Here is a 17,688-nt window from a genome sequence, read left to right on the forward strand (position 1 = left end):
AAGCCGTGGTGTAAACACCTGTGTGTGGATCTGCGGCAGCATAAGGTCATGGTACAAAGAGCGTAGGGGCTTGGTGGGCTTCCCAGTGACCTGCTGGGTCCAATCTTCCACCACCTCTGTGTCCCCTGCAGAGGTTTGGATTGTCACATTTAGCAGATCTCTTTCCAGACAGAAAAGGTCCTAGTAGCAGCCTGACCCCTCCCCCACCCAGTGCCCTGCCCAAGCCGCAGCATGAATTGCACTTGGGAATTAGTGCAGCCTGTCTTTGTGGAAAGCCTCCAGCTAGTGGAGGAGGGGGAGAGGAGGCAGGAATAAACCTCCTGGCCTCTCGGGGCTTTCCACACTCCCACCCACTGCTACACATTCCCTGTCATGAGCTGATATTGTGGTATCAGCACCAGATCCAACTCATGTGTTGGTCCTGCTATGTGACATTGGGGCAGTTCCTTAACCTCTCTCAGCCTCAGCGATCTTCTCTGTGAAATGGAGTTTGTAATTGGAGCCACCTCAGAGGTTTGTGCCAAGTTCCTAACATGGGACCTAGAACAGAGAGCTCAGTAAAATGGTACAGGAGCAGTGCCTAATCCTCTGTTTCATTATGACCCTAAAGAACCCACTTAAAAGGGACTTAGCATTCTGCTGGCCAAGCCTTCCCTGCCCTCAGGCAGCATTCACTCATTCTGGAGGCTGAAGAGGCAGAACCATAAGGCCAATGTGGGGTTCTGAGCTAACCCTACTCTCCTTCCAATAACTCTCACAGCCCCTACCCACCTCTGGTCTGGCACCGAGACAGGCTCTGTGACCTTCCTCCCCCAAACTCACAGCCACCCCCAGCTTCATCATAAGTCAAACATCAGACACAGTGCAATAGAGGGGCCTCGGGTGATATACCTGACCAGCAGTCCTCAGACTGTCAAGGTAGGTCATCAACAAGAGAATCTGAGCCTGACCAGGCGGTAGCGCAGTGGATAGAGCATCGGACTGGGATGCAGAGGACCCAGGCTCGAGACCCTGAGGTTGCCAGCTTGAGCACAGGCTCATCTGGTTTGAGCAAAACTCACCAGCTTGGACCCAAGGTCGCTGGCTCCAGCAAGGGGTTACTCGGTCTGCTGTAGCCCCACGGTCAAGGCACATATGAGAAAGCAATCAATGAACAACTAAGGTGTCGCAATAAAAAACTAATGATTGATGTTTCTCATCTTTCTGCGTTCCTGTCTGTCTGTCCCTATCTATCCCTCTCTCTGACTCTCTGTCTCCGTAAATTAAAAAAAAAGAGAGAGAGAGAGAATCTGAGAAGCAACCACAGTTGAGAGGGGCCAAAGGAGATGCAACAACTTAAGATAATGTGCTGTCTTGGACTGGACTCTAGAACAGAACAAAGACATTTGGTAAAGACTCAGAAAATGTAAATAAGCTATGGGTTGAGTTTAAGAATGCTATATTGGATAGTACTAATATATCAATACTGGTTCATTAATCATAAGAAATATACTTTACTAGGAGAAGTTGTTAATAATAATAGTCGAAACCATGAGAGAGGATGAGGAAGGGAGGGTTGGAGGGTCTATGGAAATTCTGCTGAAGAAAAATAAGTAAATGAATAGATAAATAAAATAAAAACACAGGGGGCTGCAGATATTACATGGGCACTCAATGGGAAAACACAAATTAAACCAATTGTAGAATATCACATATTGTGTGAAATATCCAGAATAAGGAAGTCCGTAGAGATAAAAAGCAGATTGCAGTTGCCTGGGGCTGAGAGAGAGTGGCTGCTAATGGGTCCAGGGTTTCCTTTGGGGAGAATGGAAAATTCTGGAATTAGATGGAGATGATGGTTGCCCCACACTGTGAATGTACTAAAATGCCAGTAAATTGCTTGCTTTAAAACTGAAATGGTTCATTTTATGCTATGTGAATTTTGCCCCCCAAAATGTTATATAGACATTTGATACAACAATCCTAAAACCCTTTTATATTCTAAAAGTCTTTTGGGGTTTTTCTTACAAACCCACAGTGGAAAATGAGTGGGAAATTGGTATAGTGGGGGGAAAAGAGGCCCTGACCGGTTTGCTCAGTGGTGGAGCATCAGCTGGCTTGTGGATGTCCTAGGTTTGATTCCCCTTTTCTCTCTCTCTCTCTTTCTCTCTCTTCCCCTCCCACAGCAATGGCTCGATTGGCTCAAGTGAGTTGGCCTCAGGCTCTGAGGATGGCTCCATGGCCTCTGCCTCAGGCGCTAGAAAATGGCTCCCCTTGCAATGGAGCAACAGCCCCAGATAGGCAGAGCATTGCCCCCAGTGGGCTTGCAGAGTGGATCCCTGTCAGGGCACATGTGGGAGTCTGTCTCTCTGCCTCCCCACTTATCACTTAAGAAAAAAATAATTTTAAAAAAAAGTGCTGCCTGACCAGGTGGTGGTGCAGTGGTCAGAGTATCGGACTGGGACGCAGAGGACCCAGGTTCAAAATCCCGAGGTTGCCAGTTTGAATGTGGGATCATCTGGTTTTAGCAGGGCTCACCAGCTTGAACTCTAGGTCGGTGGTTTGAGAAAGGGGTCACTCGGTCTGCTGTAGCCCCTGGTCAAGGCACATACGAGAAAGCAATCACTGAGAAACTAAGGTGCCGCAACAAAGAATTGATGCTTCTCATCTCTCTCTCTACATTCCAGTCTGTCTGTTCCTCTCTCTGTCTCTCTCTGTCTCTTTCTGTCTCTGTCACACACACACACACACACACACACACAAAAGTGCTAATGACCAATACATACACTACTTCCACGACCTCTTCCCAGCAGGACTTACTTATTGGTCACCCAAAACAGACAGATTCAAGGACAACCTAAAGTTAGCAGGGAGCAAAGCAAACACTACAGCCTTATCTTGGGGCCTCAGAGCAAGTATAAGGAGGGGAATTTAGGCAGTGTCATTCCTTTCTGTTCACCAGCTTCAAAGCAGGATGAAACTACTTGTGCTGGCTGCTCTGCTCACAGGTAGGTGAGTCTTTCCAGTTCTACTGACTTCTTGGGCTAAGATCTCACTCTGAAATGGGGGCCACAGCTCACAGGCGTGGCCAGACCTGGAGTCTTTATTCAGGGCTCCCTGCAGTGCTTAAGAGCTCCCATATTGGGGATTCCCTCTAATCCCCTCTCCTTCCATCTGGCACCTCTCAACCTTCAGGTCTGAACTCAGATAACTCTCCTCCACAGGGCCCACCCATCCAGGCTAAGACAGATCCCTCTCCTTTTTCTCTTGGTACAAGGTCCCATCTTCCCACCAGCGTACTTGGCTTGCAATATGTATCCTGTTGCTTTTTTTTTTTTTAACCCCACACCCACACCCACCCACATAGCTCTATGAGAGCAGAGATAGTGCTGTTTGCAACGTTGATTGAATGAATAAATGGAATCAGATACATTGGGACTCAAAGCCCACCTCATTCATTCATCCATCATTCATTCAACATTGATGGTATCAGGTTCTGGGTCAAGACTGAGGACTGAGATGAATGAGCCATGCTTCCTGTATGAGGAACACACACACACACACACACACACACACACACACACACACACAGTAGTTTTATGCAGGTCTGGCCTCTGCAAAGGCAGAGCTGGTGGGATCACAGAGAGAGAAACGGGAAGTAGGAGTGGGGTCTGAAGATGGGCCACGGAAACCAGGCATTGAATAAACAGATGGATACAGGTTGTGGGAGGTACTATGAAACCAAGAACATAAAGAAGTGAGCCTGACCTGTGGTGGCACAGTGGATAAAGCATCGACCTAGAACACTGAGGTCGCCGATTCAAAACCCTGGGCTTACCTGGTCAAGGCACATATGGGAGTTGATGCTTCCTTTTCCTCCCCCTTTCTCTCTCTCTCTCCTCTCTAAAATGAATAAAATAAGTCTTAAAAATAAATAAATAAAGGTTTAAAAAAAAAGAAAAGTGACAGCAGAGGAATCACTGGAGTTGGTGGTCAGGCAGTCAGGAGGGCCTTTTTGAGGAGGTGGCTTTTAAATCAAGATCTTCCAGCCTTCTGAAAAGTGAGATGACAAGTGTGCCAGGCAGGGGGAACTGTAGAGGAGTGGGCCCTGAGGCAGAAAAAGAGGTTGACCTGTTGAGAATAGAAGGCCACAAAGGCCTACTCACTATTCCTTTCCCATCTCACTCCCCCCCACCCCCCAGTCACAAAAGGTCACATATGGTATGATTCTGTCACTGGAGAGGGGACTTGAACCTGAACGTTCATTGATTGTTTTCTTTTTTTTTTTTTTTTTTTTTTTTTTTTTTTTTCATTTTTCTGAAGCTGGAAACAGGGAGAGACAGTCAGACAGACTCCCGCATGCGCCCGACCGGGATCCACCCGGCACGCCCACCAGGGGCGACGCTCTGCCCACCAGGGGGCGATGCTCTGCCCATCCTGGGCGTCGCCATGTTGCGACCAGAGCCACTCTAGCGCCTGAGGCAGAGGCCACAGAGCCATCCCCAGCGCCCGGGCCATCTTTGCTCCAATGGAGCCTCGGCTGCGGGAGGGGAGGAGAGAGACAGAGAGGAAAGTGCGGCGGAGGGGTGGAGAAGCAAATGGGCGCTTCTCCTGTGTGCCCTGGCCGGAATCGAACCCGGGTCCTCCGCACGCTAGGCCGACGCTCTACCGCTGAGCCAACCGGCCAGGGCCTGATTGTTTTCTTATACATGCCTTGACCACGGGCCTTCAGAAAACCCGAGTAACCCCTTGCTTGAGCCAGGGGCCCTGGGCTCAAGCTGGTGAGCTTTTGCTCAAACCAGATGAGTCCTGGCTCAAGCTGGGGAGCTCGGGGTCTCGAACCTGGGTCTTCTGCATCCCAGTCCGATGCTCTATCCACTGCGCCACCACCCGGTCAGAGGAGTCCAGGTGATTTTGAGAGTCCTGTGCCCGCCTGTGCCGCGGGCCTGGAGCTGACATACAACTGAGGCCTAGATGTTATCTCTAGTGAAGTGGCCTTCTGTATCTGGCTGTAAATGGCCAGTTTGTTCGGCTATCAGCTGTCAGGGGGCCAGCGTGGCGTCTGGGGGAACAGGCAGGCCGTTCGGCCTCTGGGACGCTGGCAGAGACAACCAGGACGAATTTGAACTCTGGCTGTGTCTTCGTGCAGTGGGCGCCGCGGGAAGCGGCCTCAGCCCGCGGGCAGTGTGGCAGTTCCGCAACATGATCAAGTGCACGATCCCTGACAGCGACCCCTTGAAAGATTACAACAACTACGGATGCTACTGTGGCCTTGGCGGATCCGGTACCCCTGTGGATGAACTGGACGCGTGAGTGACTGATGTGCAGGGAGAGTAGGGTCTGGGGAGGGTACAAGCCAATGATCTCCCGAGGATGCACACAAAGAGGTTTTGCATATTTGCTAAGGATAACAAATGTTCACCTCTTGTCATGTAAAATACGTTTCAAGAGGACCCTGAATTCAACGCTCCCTATCGGGGACGGCGAGAGGAACGTCGATGTGAGGTAGTCGATGCTGCTGCCCTCTAGTGGCAGGACTTTGTAACACAAAACATCCCAGCAACGACTAAATGGTCATCCTCAGGATATTTTTCTTCTTCTTCTTCTTCTTTTTTTTTTTTTTTTGTATTTTTCTGAAGCTGGAAACGGGGAGAGACAGTCAGACAGACTCTCGCATGTGCCCAACCGGGATCCACCCGGCACGCCCACCAGGGGCGACGCTCTGCCCACCAGGGGGCGATGCTCTGCCCCTCCGGGACGTCGCTCTGTTGCGACCAGAGCCACTCTAGCGCCTGGGGCAGAGGCCAAGGAGCCATCCCCAGCGCCAGGCCATCTTTGCTCCAATGGAGCCTCGCTGCGGGAGGGGAAGAGAGAGACAGAGAGGAAGGAGAGGGGGAGGGGTGCAGAAGCCGATGGGCGCCTCTCCTGTGTACCCTGGCCGGGAATTGAACCTGGTACTTCCACACGCCAGGCTGACGCTCTACCACTGAGCCAACCGACCAGGGCAGGATATTTTTCATATTGTATTCCTGCAACCATTTTAAAAACGGCCTTCAACAAACATGACAAAAGTACTTAAACATTTTTCAAGCCACAAAACCAAAATCTCCTGGAGCATGTCAGCTAAAACGCCCCCTTCTGTTTCTGTCCTCCCCTTCGTCCCAGGTGCTGTCAGGTACATGACCACTGCTACAGCCAAGCCAAGAAGCGGGACAGCTGCAGATTCCTCCTGGACAACCCCTACACCAAAATCTACTCATACTCATGCTCTGGCTCAGAGATCACCTGCAGCAGTATGTTTACCCCCTTGCTGGCTTGTAGGCACTCAGTAGGCATGTGGGGACATAATAGTAATAATAGCTACCATTTAATGATTTTTTTTTCTTTTAGCAAGAGGGAATGTGAGGAGACAGATAGGGACACACAGACAGGAAGAGAGAGAGATGAGAAGCATCAATCATCAGTTTTTTGTTGTGGCACTTTAGTTGTTTATTGATTACTTTCTCATATGTGCCTTGACCATGGGGCTTAAGCCAAGCCAGTGACCCCTTGCTCAAGTCAGCAACCTTGGGCTCAAGTCAAGAAGATTTCAAGCCAGTGACCTTTGGGCTCAATCCAGCGACCATGGGGTCACATCCAAGAGTCCATGCTCAAGCTGGCAACCTTAGGGTTTCCAACCTGGGTCCTCAGCATTCCAGGCCAATACTCTATCCACTGTGCCACTGCCTAGTCAGACTACTGATCATTTTTTTTGATGCCAGAAAGTGTACCCTTATTATCTCCACTTTACAGATAAAGACACTAAGGCGCAGAAGGCTAAGTCATTTTCCCAAAGGTATAAAACTCATCAATGGTGGTGTTTGGTTTTTTAACACAGGTCTGCCTGACTCCAAAGCCTCTGCTCTTAACTGCCATGTTATACTGGTTAATTATTTCATAAAAAGAGATCACAACTAGCATTTATTAGGCCCTTACTACATGCCAGGTACTAGCTGAGGTGTGTATGCAAGGTAAGTTTTATTAAACCCCATTTTATAGGTATGGAAGCTCAGGCTCAAAAATAATCACTTGCCCCAAATCACACAGCTAAGGAGGGACAGGGCTGGCATTTGAACTCAGTTGCTTCTTACTCCATAGTCTCTGGTTTTAAGCAGTAAGTCAAGCAGCACTCATAGTGAAATGTGTCCCTCCACGAAGGCAGTTCTAAAAAGTAGACAATTCAGCCTCACCTGTGGTGGCGCAGTGGATCAAGTGTCGACCTGGAAACACTGAGGTCACCAGTTCGAAACTGTGGAGCTGCCTGGTCAAGGCACATATGGGAGTTGTTAGTTGTTTCCTGCTCCCCCCCCCCCCGTCTCTCTCCTCTCTAAAATAAATAAATAAATAAATAATATTTTAAAAGTAGACAATTCAGAGACGTGAAAGGGATTGTCACTACAGTACAAACAACAGCATGACCATAATTCAAGGCCACAAATGCCAAGAAAAAAAGTTATCCAGAATCCCACCACTGTAAGAAATAAACAGCTTCATGCCTCCATGTTCCTTGTTGTCCTTCCCCATGGAATGAGGCTTATTTCATTTGAATCATGGCTAGGCATATGCCCCTAACCCTAAGCCTTTTGTTCCTTCTGCATGAAACACTTCCTACCAGTGGGTCACCCCCTCATTCCAGGTCATTCTTTTTTTTTTTTTTTTTAAACTTTTGTAAGCCTTTATTCATTTTTAGGGAGGAGAGAGAGAGAAGGAGGGAGGAGCAGAAAGCATCAACTCCCACATGTGCCTTGACCAGGCAAGCCCAGGGTTTTGAACCGGTGACCTCAGCATTTCCAGGTTGACGCTTTATCCACTGCGCCACCACAGGTCAGGCCAGGTCATTCTTCAGATGTCACTTTCACATTGAAGTCTTCCTTCACTCCATTCTTTTAAATCACATACATATTCCCTCCATTTCTCCATCATTCTCTATCTTCTCTCTCAGCTTTGTTTTTTCTACAAAATTTACCAACATAATATATTTAGGTATTTCCTTGCTATGGATCCCAGACTCCTTTACAAATCTAACAGAAATTATGGAGCCTCTCCCCAGAGGAAAGACACACACACACTTTTGCAAATGATTTATTTTTAATACAGCTGCCCTCCCCTTCTAACAAGGTCCAGAAGCCTGCATTTTAGGGTTTTTATTCATATTAATTAACAATAACTCGCTAAATAATGACCTCATTGTGCACTTTATACTCTAATTGCTAATTGATGCTTTAATGGATGTTCACTGGGCAAGGCAAACATTTATGGTTTTTTAAAGAAAGGAACAGAGAGAAACAAAACTTTAACAAGATTTTGAAGATAGCAGAGAGAGATAAATTGTGAATAATAAAATTCAAATGCATTTTAAATGTTAACTGTGCTGTTTCTTTTGGTTACAAAACAAACAAGTAATGTGATTTCAGACTCTACAAAAATATTTGTCCCAGATAGAAGGCACCTATAATCCTATTAGCCACAGATAACCAGTCAGCTACATATCCCTTTAAAATTTTTGCATTTACTCGTTATTTTTTTCCTTTAATAAAATATCTTGGAAACATTTCCACATATAGACATACTTAATTCTTTTATTTATTTTTTTACAGAGTCAGAGAGAGGAATAGATAGGGACAGACAGACAGGAACGAAGAGAGATGAGAAGCATCAATCATTAGTTTTTCCTTGCATGTTGCAACTTCTTAGTTGTTCATTGATTGCTTTCTCATATGTGCCTTGACCGTGGCGCTACAGCAGACCGAGTAACCCCTTGCTGGAGCCAGCGACCTTGGGTCCAAGCTGGTGAGCTTTGCTCAAACCACATGAGCCCGCACTCAAGCTGGCAACTTTGGGGTCTCGAACATGGGTCTTCGGCATCCCAGTCCAATGCTCTATCCACTGTGCCACCACCTGGTCAGGCTTTACTTAATTCTTTTAAATGTCTGCATAATGTCCTATTATTTTTAAAAATATGTGCTTTAAAGTAGAAAAATTGGCTTACTAAACTTCACTAAGTTGAATGTAAAATAGTTTGCTTCCTGAAGTGTATGCTTTTGTGTTTTCCACATGGTTTATAATTGCTTGCCTATGTTATCAGATATTTGTAGCTATATGGTTTTTTTTTTTTTGGGGGGGGGTTGTGGTACTATATGGGTTTTCAAAGTAGGGAGCTCATGTAAGGGTTCAAAATAGACAAGACTTGCCAAAGGGCAGCCCTCACACCTAGGATTGCCAGATAAAACACAGGCTGCCCAGTTAAATTTGACTTTAAGATAGACAACAAGCCTAACCTGTGGTGGCGCAGTGGATAAAGAGACAACCTGGAATGCTGACATTGTGGTTCAAGACCTTGTTGTGGCTTGCCTGGTCAAGGCACATACGAAAAGAAACTGTGAGTTGGTGCTTCCCATTCCTCTCTCCCCACACTTTCTCTTCTTTCTAAAATCAATAAATAATATCTAAAAAACCCCACAAAACCAGACAATAAACAACTTTTTAGTCTATGTCCCAAACACTGCATTTACTGTTTATCTGAAATTCTGGTATTTTAATTGCTTCATTTGTCCACCCTAAATTTGCACCAATGGAATGGCTACCGAATCATTCCAGTTAATTTTCCCTGCCCCTGTGTTGTATAAAGCAGGGTCCATCTTGGCTCAGTCCTCTCCTCTTGCTCTTTTCCAGGCAAAAACAAAGACTGCCAGGCCTTCATCTGCAACTGTGACCGCGAGGCTGCCATCTGCTTCTCAAAGGCTCCATACAACAAGGAGCACAAGAATCTGGACACCGAGAAGTACTGTTAGGCCTCAGTATTGCCTCCGCCTCTGTAATGCATCGTCCCGATGGCCTTCACCTTACACTGTGCCCTCCAGTAAAGCACCTTGTTGAAAGGCCTCGCATTTGGAGATTGTTTTATTCTCTGTCCGTCCTTTGTGAGCATTGTTCCTTCCAGCCTTGGAAGTTGAATCACACAGATATTTCCAGGAAGTGAGCACCCTGAGACCTGAATAGTGATTAACAACCACTGATTATTGACTCTGTGCCAGGACTGTGTATCGCAGAATTCTCTGGGCAACCCCAGGAGGTTTTGGCACCATTAGCAAATCCTACTTTTTTCTAAGCTGAGGCTCATAGGAGAGGTCACTTGCTTGGTGCTATGCATCCAGTAAGTAGCAAAGAAGGGATCTGAACCCAACAGAACACACGCTCTTATTTTTTTTTAATTTATTCATTTTAGAAAGGAGAGAGGGAGAGGAGAGAGAGACAGAGAGAGAGAAGGGGGAGGAGCAGGAAGCATCAACTCCCATATGTGCTCTGACCAGGCAAGCCCAGGGTTTCGAACTGGCGACCTCAGCATTTCCAGGTCGACGCTTTATCCACTTTGCCACCACAGGTCAGGCCAGAACACACGCTCTTAACCACTACTCACCCTGCCCAAAGTAGTGGGCTCTTGTTTCAGTTTAAGCCAGATCTCTCCTCCGCTCATGTCTCTGCCTCCATTTCCAACTCTGTCAACCCATTTCTCTACCACCCTTTTCTTTGCTATGCCTTTCAAAGATTTCACTACACTCTACAAGCTGACTTTTACATTGCAGTCAACAAATATAGAAAAAAAAAATAACAGCTTCTACTTTTTGAGCATCTACTGCATATCACTCTGTGCTAAGGGCTTTCACCTCTCACCTCATTAAACAGCCAAACCAGCTCTCTGACGTTGATATTGTTACTCCATTTTATGGAGGAGAAACTAAAAACTCAGAGAAGCCCCTTGCCTATGATCACACAAATGGCAGAGTCAGGATTTGACTAGATCTGCCTTATGGCAATGTCTGAGCTCTTAACCATGAAGTTACTTGGCCACGTTTCTCTACTAGGATTTATGACTACTACCCTGGCCTGACATTCACCAGAGAGACTGGGGAGGGAAAGAGAAGAGAACGGAATTAGAAAAGCAAAGATGAGACAGGGCTATGAGAAGCCACTGCCCAGTTTTCAACCACGGCCAGAACAGTAGCAGCTGCTGGGTGTCTGATGTGCAGCAAAGAAGTGTGTGTGGATTTGTCTTTTGACCCAGTTTTTCCCTCATTTCATTCATCCATTCAATGACTATTTATTAAACACTCATTCTGAGCCAGACACTGTACAAAATGCTGAGGATACAATGTATTTGGGGCTGGCCTCAACATAATGATTTATTGTTAGTAGCTGCCTGCAGTTGAATCTTTTGAGACTTTCTTTCTTGCTCTTCAAACTGGAGTATTCTATATTATATATGCCACGTATGCTTTATGCTCCAGACCAGGGGTCCCCAAACTTTTTACACAGGGGGCCAGTTCAATGTCCTTCAGACTGTTGGAGGGCCGGACTATAAAAAAACTATGAACAAATAACTGTGCACACTGCACATATCTTATTTTAAAGTAAAAAAACAAAATGGGAACAAATACAATATTTAAAAAAAGAACAAGTAAATTTAAATCAACAAACTGACCAGTATTTCAATGGGAACTATGCTGCTCTCACTGACCACCAATGAAAGAGGTGCCCCTTCCGGAAGTGCGGCCGGGGCAGATAAATGGCCTCAGGGGCTGCATGCGGCAGCTGGCCGTACTTTGGGGACCCTTGCTCCAGACTGTACCGTGCACTTTGAACAGTTATATCATCATCCTCACAACAGCTCTATAGTTACAGGCATAATTATAACCTCATTTTACCGATGAGGAAACTGGCTCAAAGAGGCAAGTGATTTGTCAAAGGTCACTCACTCATAGGTGGCATAGATACTGGAAACCAAATCTGGATAATTTAGAGTACAAGTGCAATCACACTGTGAACTTGCTGAAGCCAGAGTGAGATGTGTCCCTACCTGCCTAATACTGTACTTGACACATTGGGGGCACTCAATAAATAATTGCTAAATGCTTAATGAAGTGTTGGTTATTAGCATTCAGGATCTCTTCATTGGCGAGAATGGGACTATTTTCTTTCTTTCTTTTTATAAGATTTTATTTATTGATTTTACAGAGAGGAGAGAGAGAGAGAGAGAGAGAGAGAGAGAGAGAGAGAGAGAGAGGCGGAGCGGGGGGGGGGGGGGGGGAGCAGGAAGCTTCTTGTATGTGCTTTGACCAGGCAAGCGGGGCGGCGGGGTGGGAGGCTCTGAACCAGCAACGTCAGCATTCCAGGTCCACGCTTTATACACTGCACCACCCTAGCGTATAAATTGAGTATTTTCAATTTCAACAAACTTAGATTGATGGCCTTTCTGTGCACAGTATGTTAAAGTAGGATTGCAAGGGATGAAAAAATTAAGTTAAACCTGGCCTCAGCCTTCAACGAACTGTAAATGTTAAATGTCTTTCTTCAATGAAAAGAAACTGCAAGCCTCCCCTCCCCATTTATTAGGAGACCTGCTTATTCCCATTCCTCCCCAACCCACCCCCACCAGATAATAGAACAAACAAGAGAGGGAACAGTCACCTGAGTACTCAAGCTGGGCTCTAAAAATATCCTCTGACGTAAACACCTTCCTCTTTTCCATTATCCCAAGGGTTAGGGGGAGGGAGAGAACAAATTCCTTTAACAGTCTTTTAATGAGCATCTGCTGGTTGCTCATTACACGAAACGCAATAGGAAACCCTAGCACAATGGCTGATGTGATTTAAATGAATAAATAATTAAATATACTGGACAGAGTAATGTGAAGTCAGGATTATATCATTGTTAGATAGGAGCCACAGTGCCTAGCACATCTCCCATGCTCATTAAATAATTTTTTAAAATTGATTTCAGAAAAAAAAAAATTGATTTCAGAGAGAGGGGAAGAGGGGAGAAAGAGAAACATCCATTTGCAGTTCCACTTATTTATGCATTCATTGGTGGGGATCCAACCGCTATAACTGAGCCACCTGGCCAGGGCCTCAGTTAATTATTTAATAAAAATACAGTGCGCTCGTTTGTCCCAGTTGAGGGTAAAAATACCCCACGTGGCCGTATTTACCTTTTCTAACCACGTGCCCCTCCGTGCCCAACCCTATCAATCCACCCGCCACTCTCCAGGGCTGGAGAGATTTCAGAGCAAAAAATATGATTGGGCATCTTGTGGACACGTGGCTCTCCGTTTTTCTTTCCTCCGCCCCTCCCAAACTCAGGCCCCGCCTCTTGGTGCGGGACGCGCGCCAGCGCAGGCGCATTGAGTGGTAATGGTTGCCGGGAGGTGGTGTCTGAGTGAAGTGAGGCTCCGGAAGGACAGAGTGGGCGGGTTGAGAATGAAAAGAAAGCGAAGACACGTGGATGTCACATTCGGTCCCACTTTCCTGCCGTGTTGGTCTCTCTGTGGGTTCTTCATCCCTTGCGCGCACGCTCCTCCCCCAGCTCCTTGCCAGTTTCTGTTTGGTAACGCTTTCATTGCTTTCATCCCGGGAGGGGCCCGGGGGTAGGGAGGTAAAGTAGGGTGTTGGGAATCAAAGGGGCGAGAAGGGAAAAATGGCCAAGTAGAAAGGCGAATGAATTTTGAGCGGAGCCAAGGGCCTTTGGAGGTTTACAGTGCCACTGAATCACCGCTCCCATCTTCTCGAGTTCTTTTAAAAAAAAGGTGAAGGGGCCTGACCTGTGGTGGCGCAGTGGATAAAGCGTCAACCTGGAAACACTGAGGTTGCCGGTTCAAAACCCTGGCTTGCCTGGTCAAGGTACATATGGGAGTTGATGCTTCCTGCTCCTCCCCCCTTCTCTCTCTCTGTCTCTCCTCTCTCTCTCTGTCTCTCCCTCTCCTCTCTAAAATGAATAAATAAAAAATAAAGCCTGACCTGTGATGGCGCAGTGGATAAAATGTCGACCTGGAAATGCTGAGGTCGCCGGTTCGAAACCCTGGACTTGCCTGGTCAAGGCACATATGGAAGTTGATGCTTCCAGCTCCTCCCCGCCTAGGGAATGCTTACTCATCTTGCAGGACTTAATTTGGGTCACTTCTGGAAGTGTCTTGAGCCTTACTTTACTTCCCTCCCAAAGTACAGTTGCTCAGTTACCCCCCACCCCAAGTGTCTGCAGCATTGGTGAAGGAGAGCGAGCTCAGACTTGGACAGACCTGGTCATCCTAGGTGACGTTTGGGCAGGTTACATAAGCTTCAGGGCCGTCATCTTTCAAAAGAAACTGCGTAGGGTCGCAGGTAGGGTTAGTTGGAGGAATTAGGTGAGTTGGTGTGTTTGTTGTGTAGTAAATGTTTAATAAATATTTCCCCAAAGGAATGAAGAAAGGCTATTCACTTTTTTTTTTTTTCAGCTATGAAATTAATGACTTTTTAAAAAAAGATTTTACTTATTCATTTGAGAGAAAGAGAGAGAGAGAGAGAAGGGAGACACAAGGGGGGAGGAGCAGGAAGCATCAACTCCCATATGTGCCTTGACCGGGTAAGCCCAGGGTTTTGAACCTGCAACCTCAGTGTTCCAAGTTGAAGCTTTATCCACTGCGCCACCATAGGTCAGGCTCACTTTTTATTTTCTTATTTTTATTTTTTATTTATTCATTTTAGAGAGGAGAGAGAGAGACAGAGAGAGAGAGAGAGAAGGGGGGAGGAACTGGAAGCATCAACTCCCATATGTGCCTTGACCAGGCAAGCCCAGGGTTTTGAACCGGCAACCTCAGCATTTCCAGGTCGACGCTTTATCCACTGCGCCACCACAGGTCAGGCTCACTTTTTATTTTCTTTAGAAAGGCTTTACTACATCAGACAAGACTTTTGTAATGTTTAAAAAATAAGCAGGTACACAAAAAGGAAATGTGGTTTTGAGGAAGAGTCCCGTGAGTCTAGTTAAAAGAGTAAATAGGATGGACCCAACAGTTTGGCAGATAGGACAGCTTCACTTTCCACCATCCTGCCCCCCCCCCATCCTGTTTTCAATGGCTGAGCATTTGTTTACTGTGTGCCAGGCACTGCTGTGAGCTTCTCACGAATCGCATCATTACCCTGCTTAATCTTCATAACAACCCCGTGAAGTAGCTACTATTAGTCTCACTTATAAAAAGACTGAAGATTAGATAAAAACAACTTGCCCAAGTTCACCTAACTAGTATGTAGGGAGAAACAAATGGAAATCCAAGTCTGTAGCCTAAAAGTTTCAATTCCACACTATATTTTTTTCCAATAAATTGAGAAAAAAAACTCTCCTTTGTGGGATGAGTTTAGTTTTTTCTTCATGAAGTGGAATTTATCTGTTCTGTGAGAAAAAAAAAATCTGGATCCTGGAGCACCATTTTGAATCTCAACAGGGATATTTCTGGAATTAACTAGTATCTGTTGGCAACCTTGGTTATTATATACCTAACAGCAGGATGACCCCCAATGCATCGTGATTTGAGCACCACAGGCCCTGCATCTCAGCAAGCCCCTCGGTACGGGGCAGTCTGGGATAGCTGTTCACCTGACCTAGGAGTGTTGAATTTCTTATCCATCCTTCCTTTGATCTTCTCAGGAAAATTTCAGTATTCACTGAAGACTGGCCTTTATTCATGCCCAAGCATCTCTTGTGACGTTAATTCTTACTGAGCTGATTGATGTGTTGTAAAATGCTTTCACTCGGTGCTTGTGATATGTAAAGTGTACTCAGTAATGCTATTATTTAAGGGAGAGAGGAGAGAAGGATATTCAGTTTGTGACAATATAGGAAAGAAAATACGGCCCTGGCTGGGTGAGTCAGTGGATAAAACGTCGACCCAGTGTGCCAGAGGTCACAGGTTTGATCCCTGGTCAAAGCACCTATAAGAAGCAAAGAGTACACAGCCAAGTGAAATAACTAAGTGAAATGAGTTGATGCCTCTCTCTCCCTTTCCTTCTTCCCCTCCCCCCCACATCCTCTCAAATCAATAGAAAAAAAATTTATTTTTTTTTGTATTTTTCTGAAGTTGGAAACAGGGAGGCAGTCAGACAGACTCCCACATGTGCCCGACTGGGATCCACCCGGCATGCCCACCAGGGGGCGATGCTCCGCCCATATGGGGCATTGCTCTGTTACAACCAGGGCCATTCTAGCACCTGAGGCAGAGGCCACAGAGCCATCCTCAGTGCCCAGGCCAACTTTGCTCCAATGGAGCCTTGGCTGTGGGAAGGGAAGAGAGAGAGAAGAAGGAGAGGGGGAGGGGTGGAGAAGCAGATGGGCGCTTCTCCTGTGTGCCCTGGCCGGGAATCGAACCCTGGACTCCTGCATGCCAGGCCGATGCTCTACCACTGAGCCAACCGGCCAGGGCTGAAAAAAATTTTTAAAAGAAAGAAAATATGAGCTAGTGGGAAGGAGGTTTTGTGTGTTATATACCTGTTTGCCTTTGTGACTCCTACTTACCAAAACTAGGAAAGCAGAGCAGAACTATGGAAGCAGTGGAGGGAAAGCATGACTTCGAGACATGTCCAAAGCTGGGCTTACGCAGTTAGAACCATGTAACCGTGTTTGTTATTCCAACTGAGGGCACTTATAGTGGGTTAGGAACTGCTGTGCTGGTAGAAAGCTAAAGATATAAAGAGACATGAGAACCATCAGCTTCAGGAATTATCAAGTTCAAGAACAGGTTCAAGGGAGGTGTCAAGTTGCTCTTGAGACAAATTATTTGGAAAGAATGCCATTTCAAGAGGAAATATGAAAAGGAACATTCCTAAGGCCCTAAAGACTTGATTTCATGAATTGTGCCAACATTAGGTAGTGAAAGAGCCGGCCTTCTCCCCCTGGCAACCTCACCAACTCTCCACTGCCTATATTTAAATTTTTTTTAAAGATTTTTTTGTTTTAGTTTATTCATTTTAGAGAGAGGAGGCAGAGAGAAAGAGAGAGAGAAAAGGGGGTGGAAGCATCAACTCCCATATGTGCCTTGACCAAGCAAGCCCGGAGTTTTGAACTGGTGACCTCAGCATTCCAGGTCGACGGTTTACCCACTGCGCCACCGCAGGTCAGGCTCCACTGCCTATATTTAACTGTTCCTAGTCTCCTTGGCCAGGTGTACTGCTGGCCTCTGCTCCTACTTCAGGTTGACTTCTTTCTAACTATGATCTTCAGATGAGATGCATTGTTGTTTAAAAAAAAAACTGGGAGGAAAATCTACTTAGATTCTAGTCCTGGCTCTAAAACTATGTACTGTGGCCTTAGATTAAGTCTGTAAGTCTGGATATTAAATTCCCTCACAAAGGAATGGGTGGCCTGACCTGTGGTGGCACAGTGGTTAAAGCGTCAACCTGGAAATGCTGAGGTCGCCGGTTCGAAACCCTGGGCTTGCCTGGTCAAGGCACATATGGGAGTTGATGCTTCCAGCTCCTCCCCCCTTCTCTCTCTCTGTTTCTCTCTCTCCCTCTCTCTCTCCTCTCTAAAAATGAATAAATAAAATTTAAAAAAAAAAAAAAGGAATGGGTGGCTTGACCTGTGGTGGCGCAGTGGATAAAGCGTCGACCTGGAATGCTGAGGTTGCCGCTTCGAAACCCTAGGCTTGCCTGGTCAAGGCACATATGGAAGTTGATGTTTTCTGTTCCTCTCCCCTTCTCTTTCTCTCTCTCTCTAAAAATGAATAGGCCCTGGCCGGTTGGCTCAGTAGTAGAGCGTCAGCCTGGCGTGCAGGAGTCCCGGGTTCAATTCCTGGCCAGGGCACACAGGAGAAGCATCCATCTGCTTCTCCACCCCTCCCCCTCTCCTTCCTCTCTGTCTCTCTCTTCC

General features: G+C 46.4%; 1 protein-coding gene across 2 annotated transcripts; it reads left to right on the forward strand.

Moving 5' to 3' along the window:
* The first annotated feature begins 2,828 nt into the window (after positions 1-2,828).
* On the forward strand, positions 2,829-9,905 carry PLA2G1B (phospholipase A2 group IB). Of its 2 annotated transcripts, none has more exons than XM_066260440.1 (4): positions 2,829-2,987; positions 5,129-5,288; positions 6,145-6,272; positions 9,691-9,905. In XM_066260440.1, the coding sequence occupies exons 1-4, from the start codon at positions 2,954-2,956 to the stop codon at positions 9,807-9,809; spliced, it is 441 nt and encodes a 146-aa protein (XP_066116537.1). In that variant the 5' UTR covers positions 2,829-2,953; the 3' UTR covers positions 9,810-9,905. The 2 variants fall into 2 exon arrangements, with proteins under 2 accessions (XP_066116537.1, XP_066116538.1); XM_066260441.1 differs by having other exon boundaries at positions 2,868-2,991.
* Positions 9,906-17,688: the final 7,783 nt, after the last annotated feature.

The sequence above is a fragment of the Saccopteryx bilineata genome, chromosome 2 (assembly GCF_036850765.1).
Source record: "Saccopteryx bilineata isolate mSacBil1 chromosome 2, mSacBil1_pri_phased_curated, whole genome shotgun sequence".
In the NCBI taxonomy this organism is placed as follows: Eukaryota; Metazoa; Chordata; class Mammalia; order Chiroptera; family Emballonuridae; genus Saccopteryx; species Saccopteryx bilineata.

Coding starts and splice junctions, on each gene's coding strand:
- PLA2G1B (XM_066260440.1), top strand. CDS start 2,954: ATGAAACTACTTGTGCTGGCTGCTCTGCTCACAG. Junction 2,988..5,128: donor GCTGGCTGCTCTGCTCACAG/GTAGGTGAGTCT, acceptor GTCTTCGTGCAG/TGGGCGCCGCGGGAAGCGGC. Junction 6,273..9,690: donor CTCAGAGATCACCTGCAGCA/GTATGTTTACCC, acceptor GCTCTTTTCCAG/GCAAAAACAAAGACTGCCAG.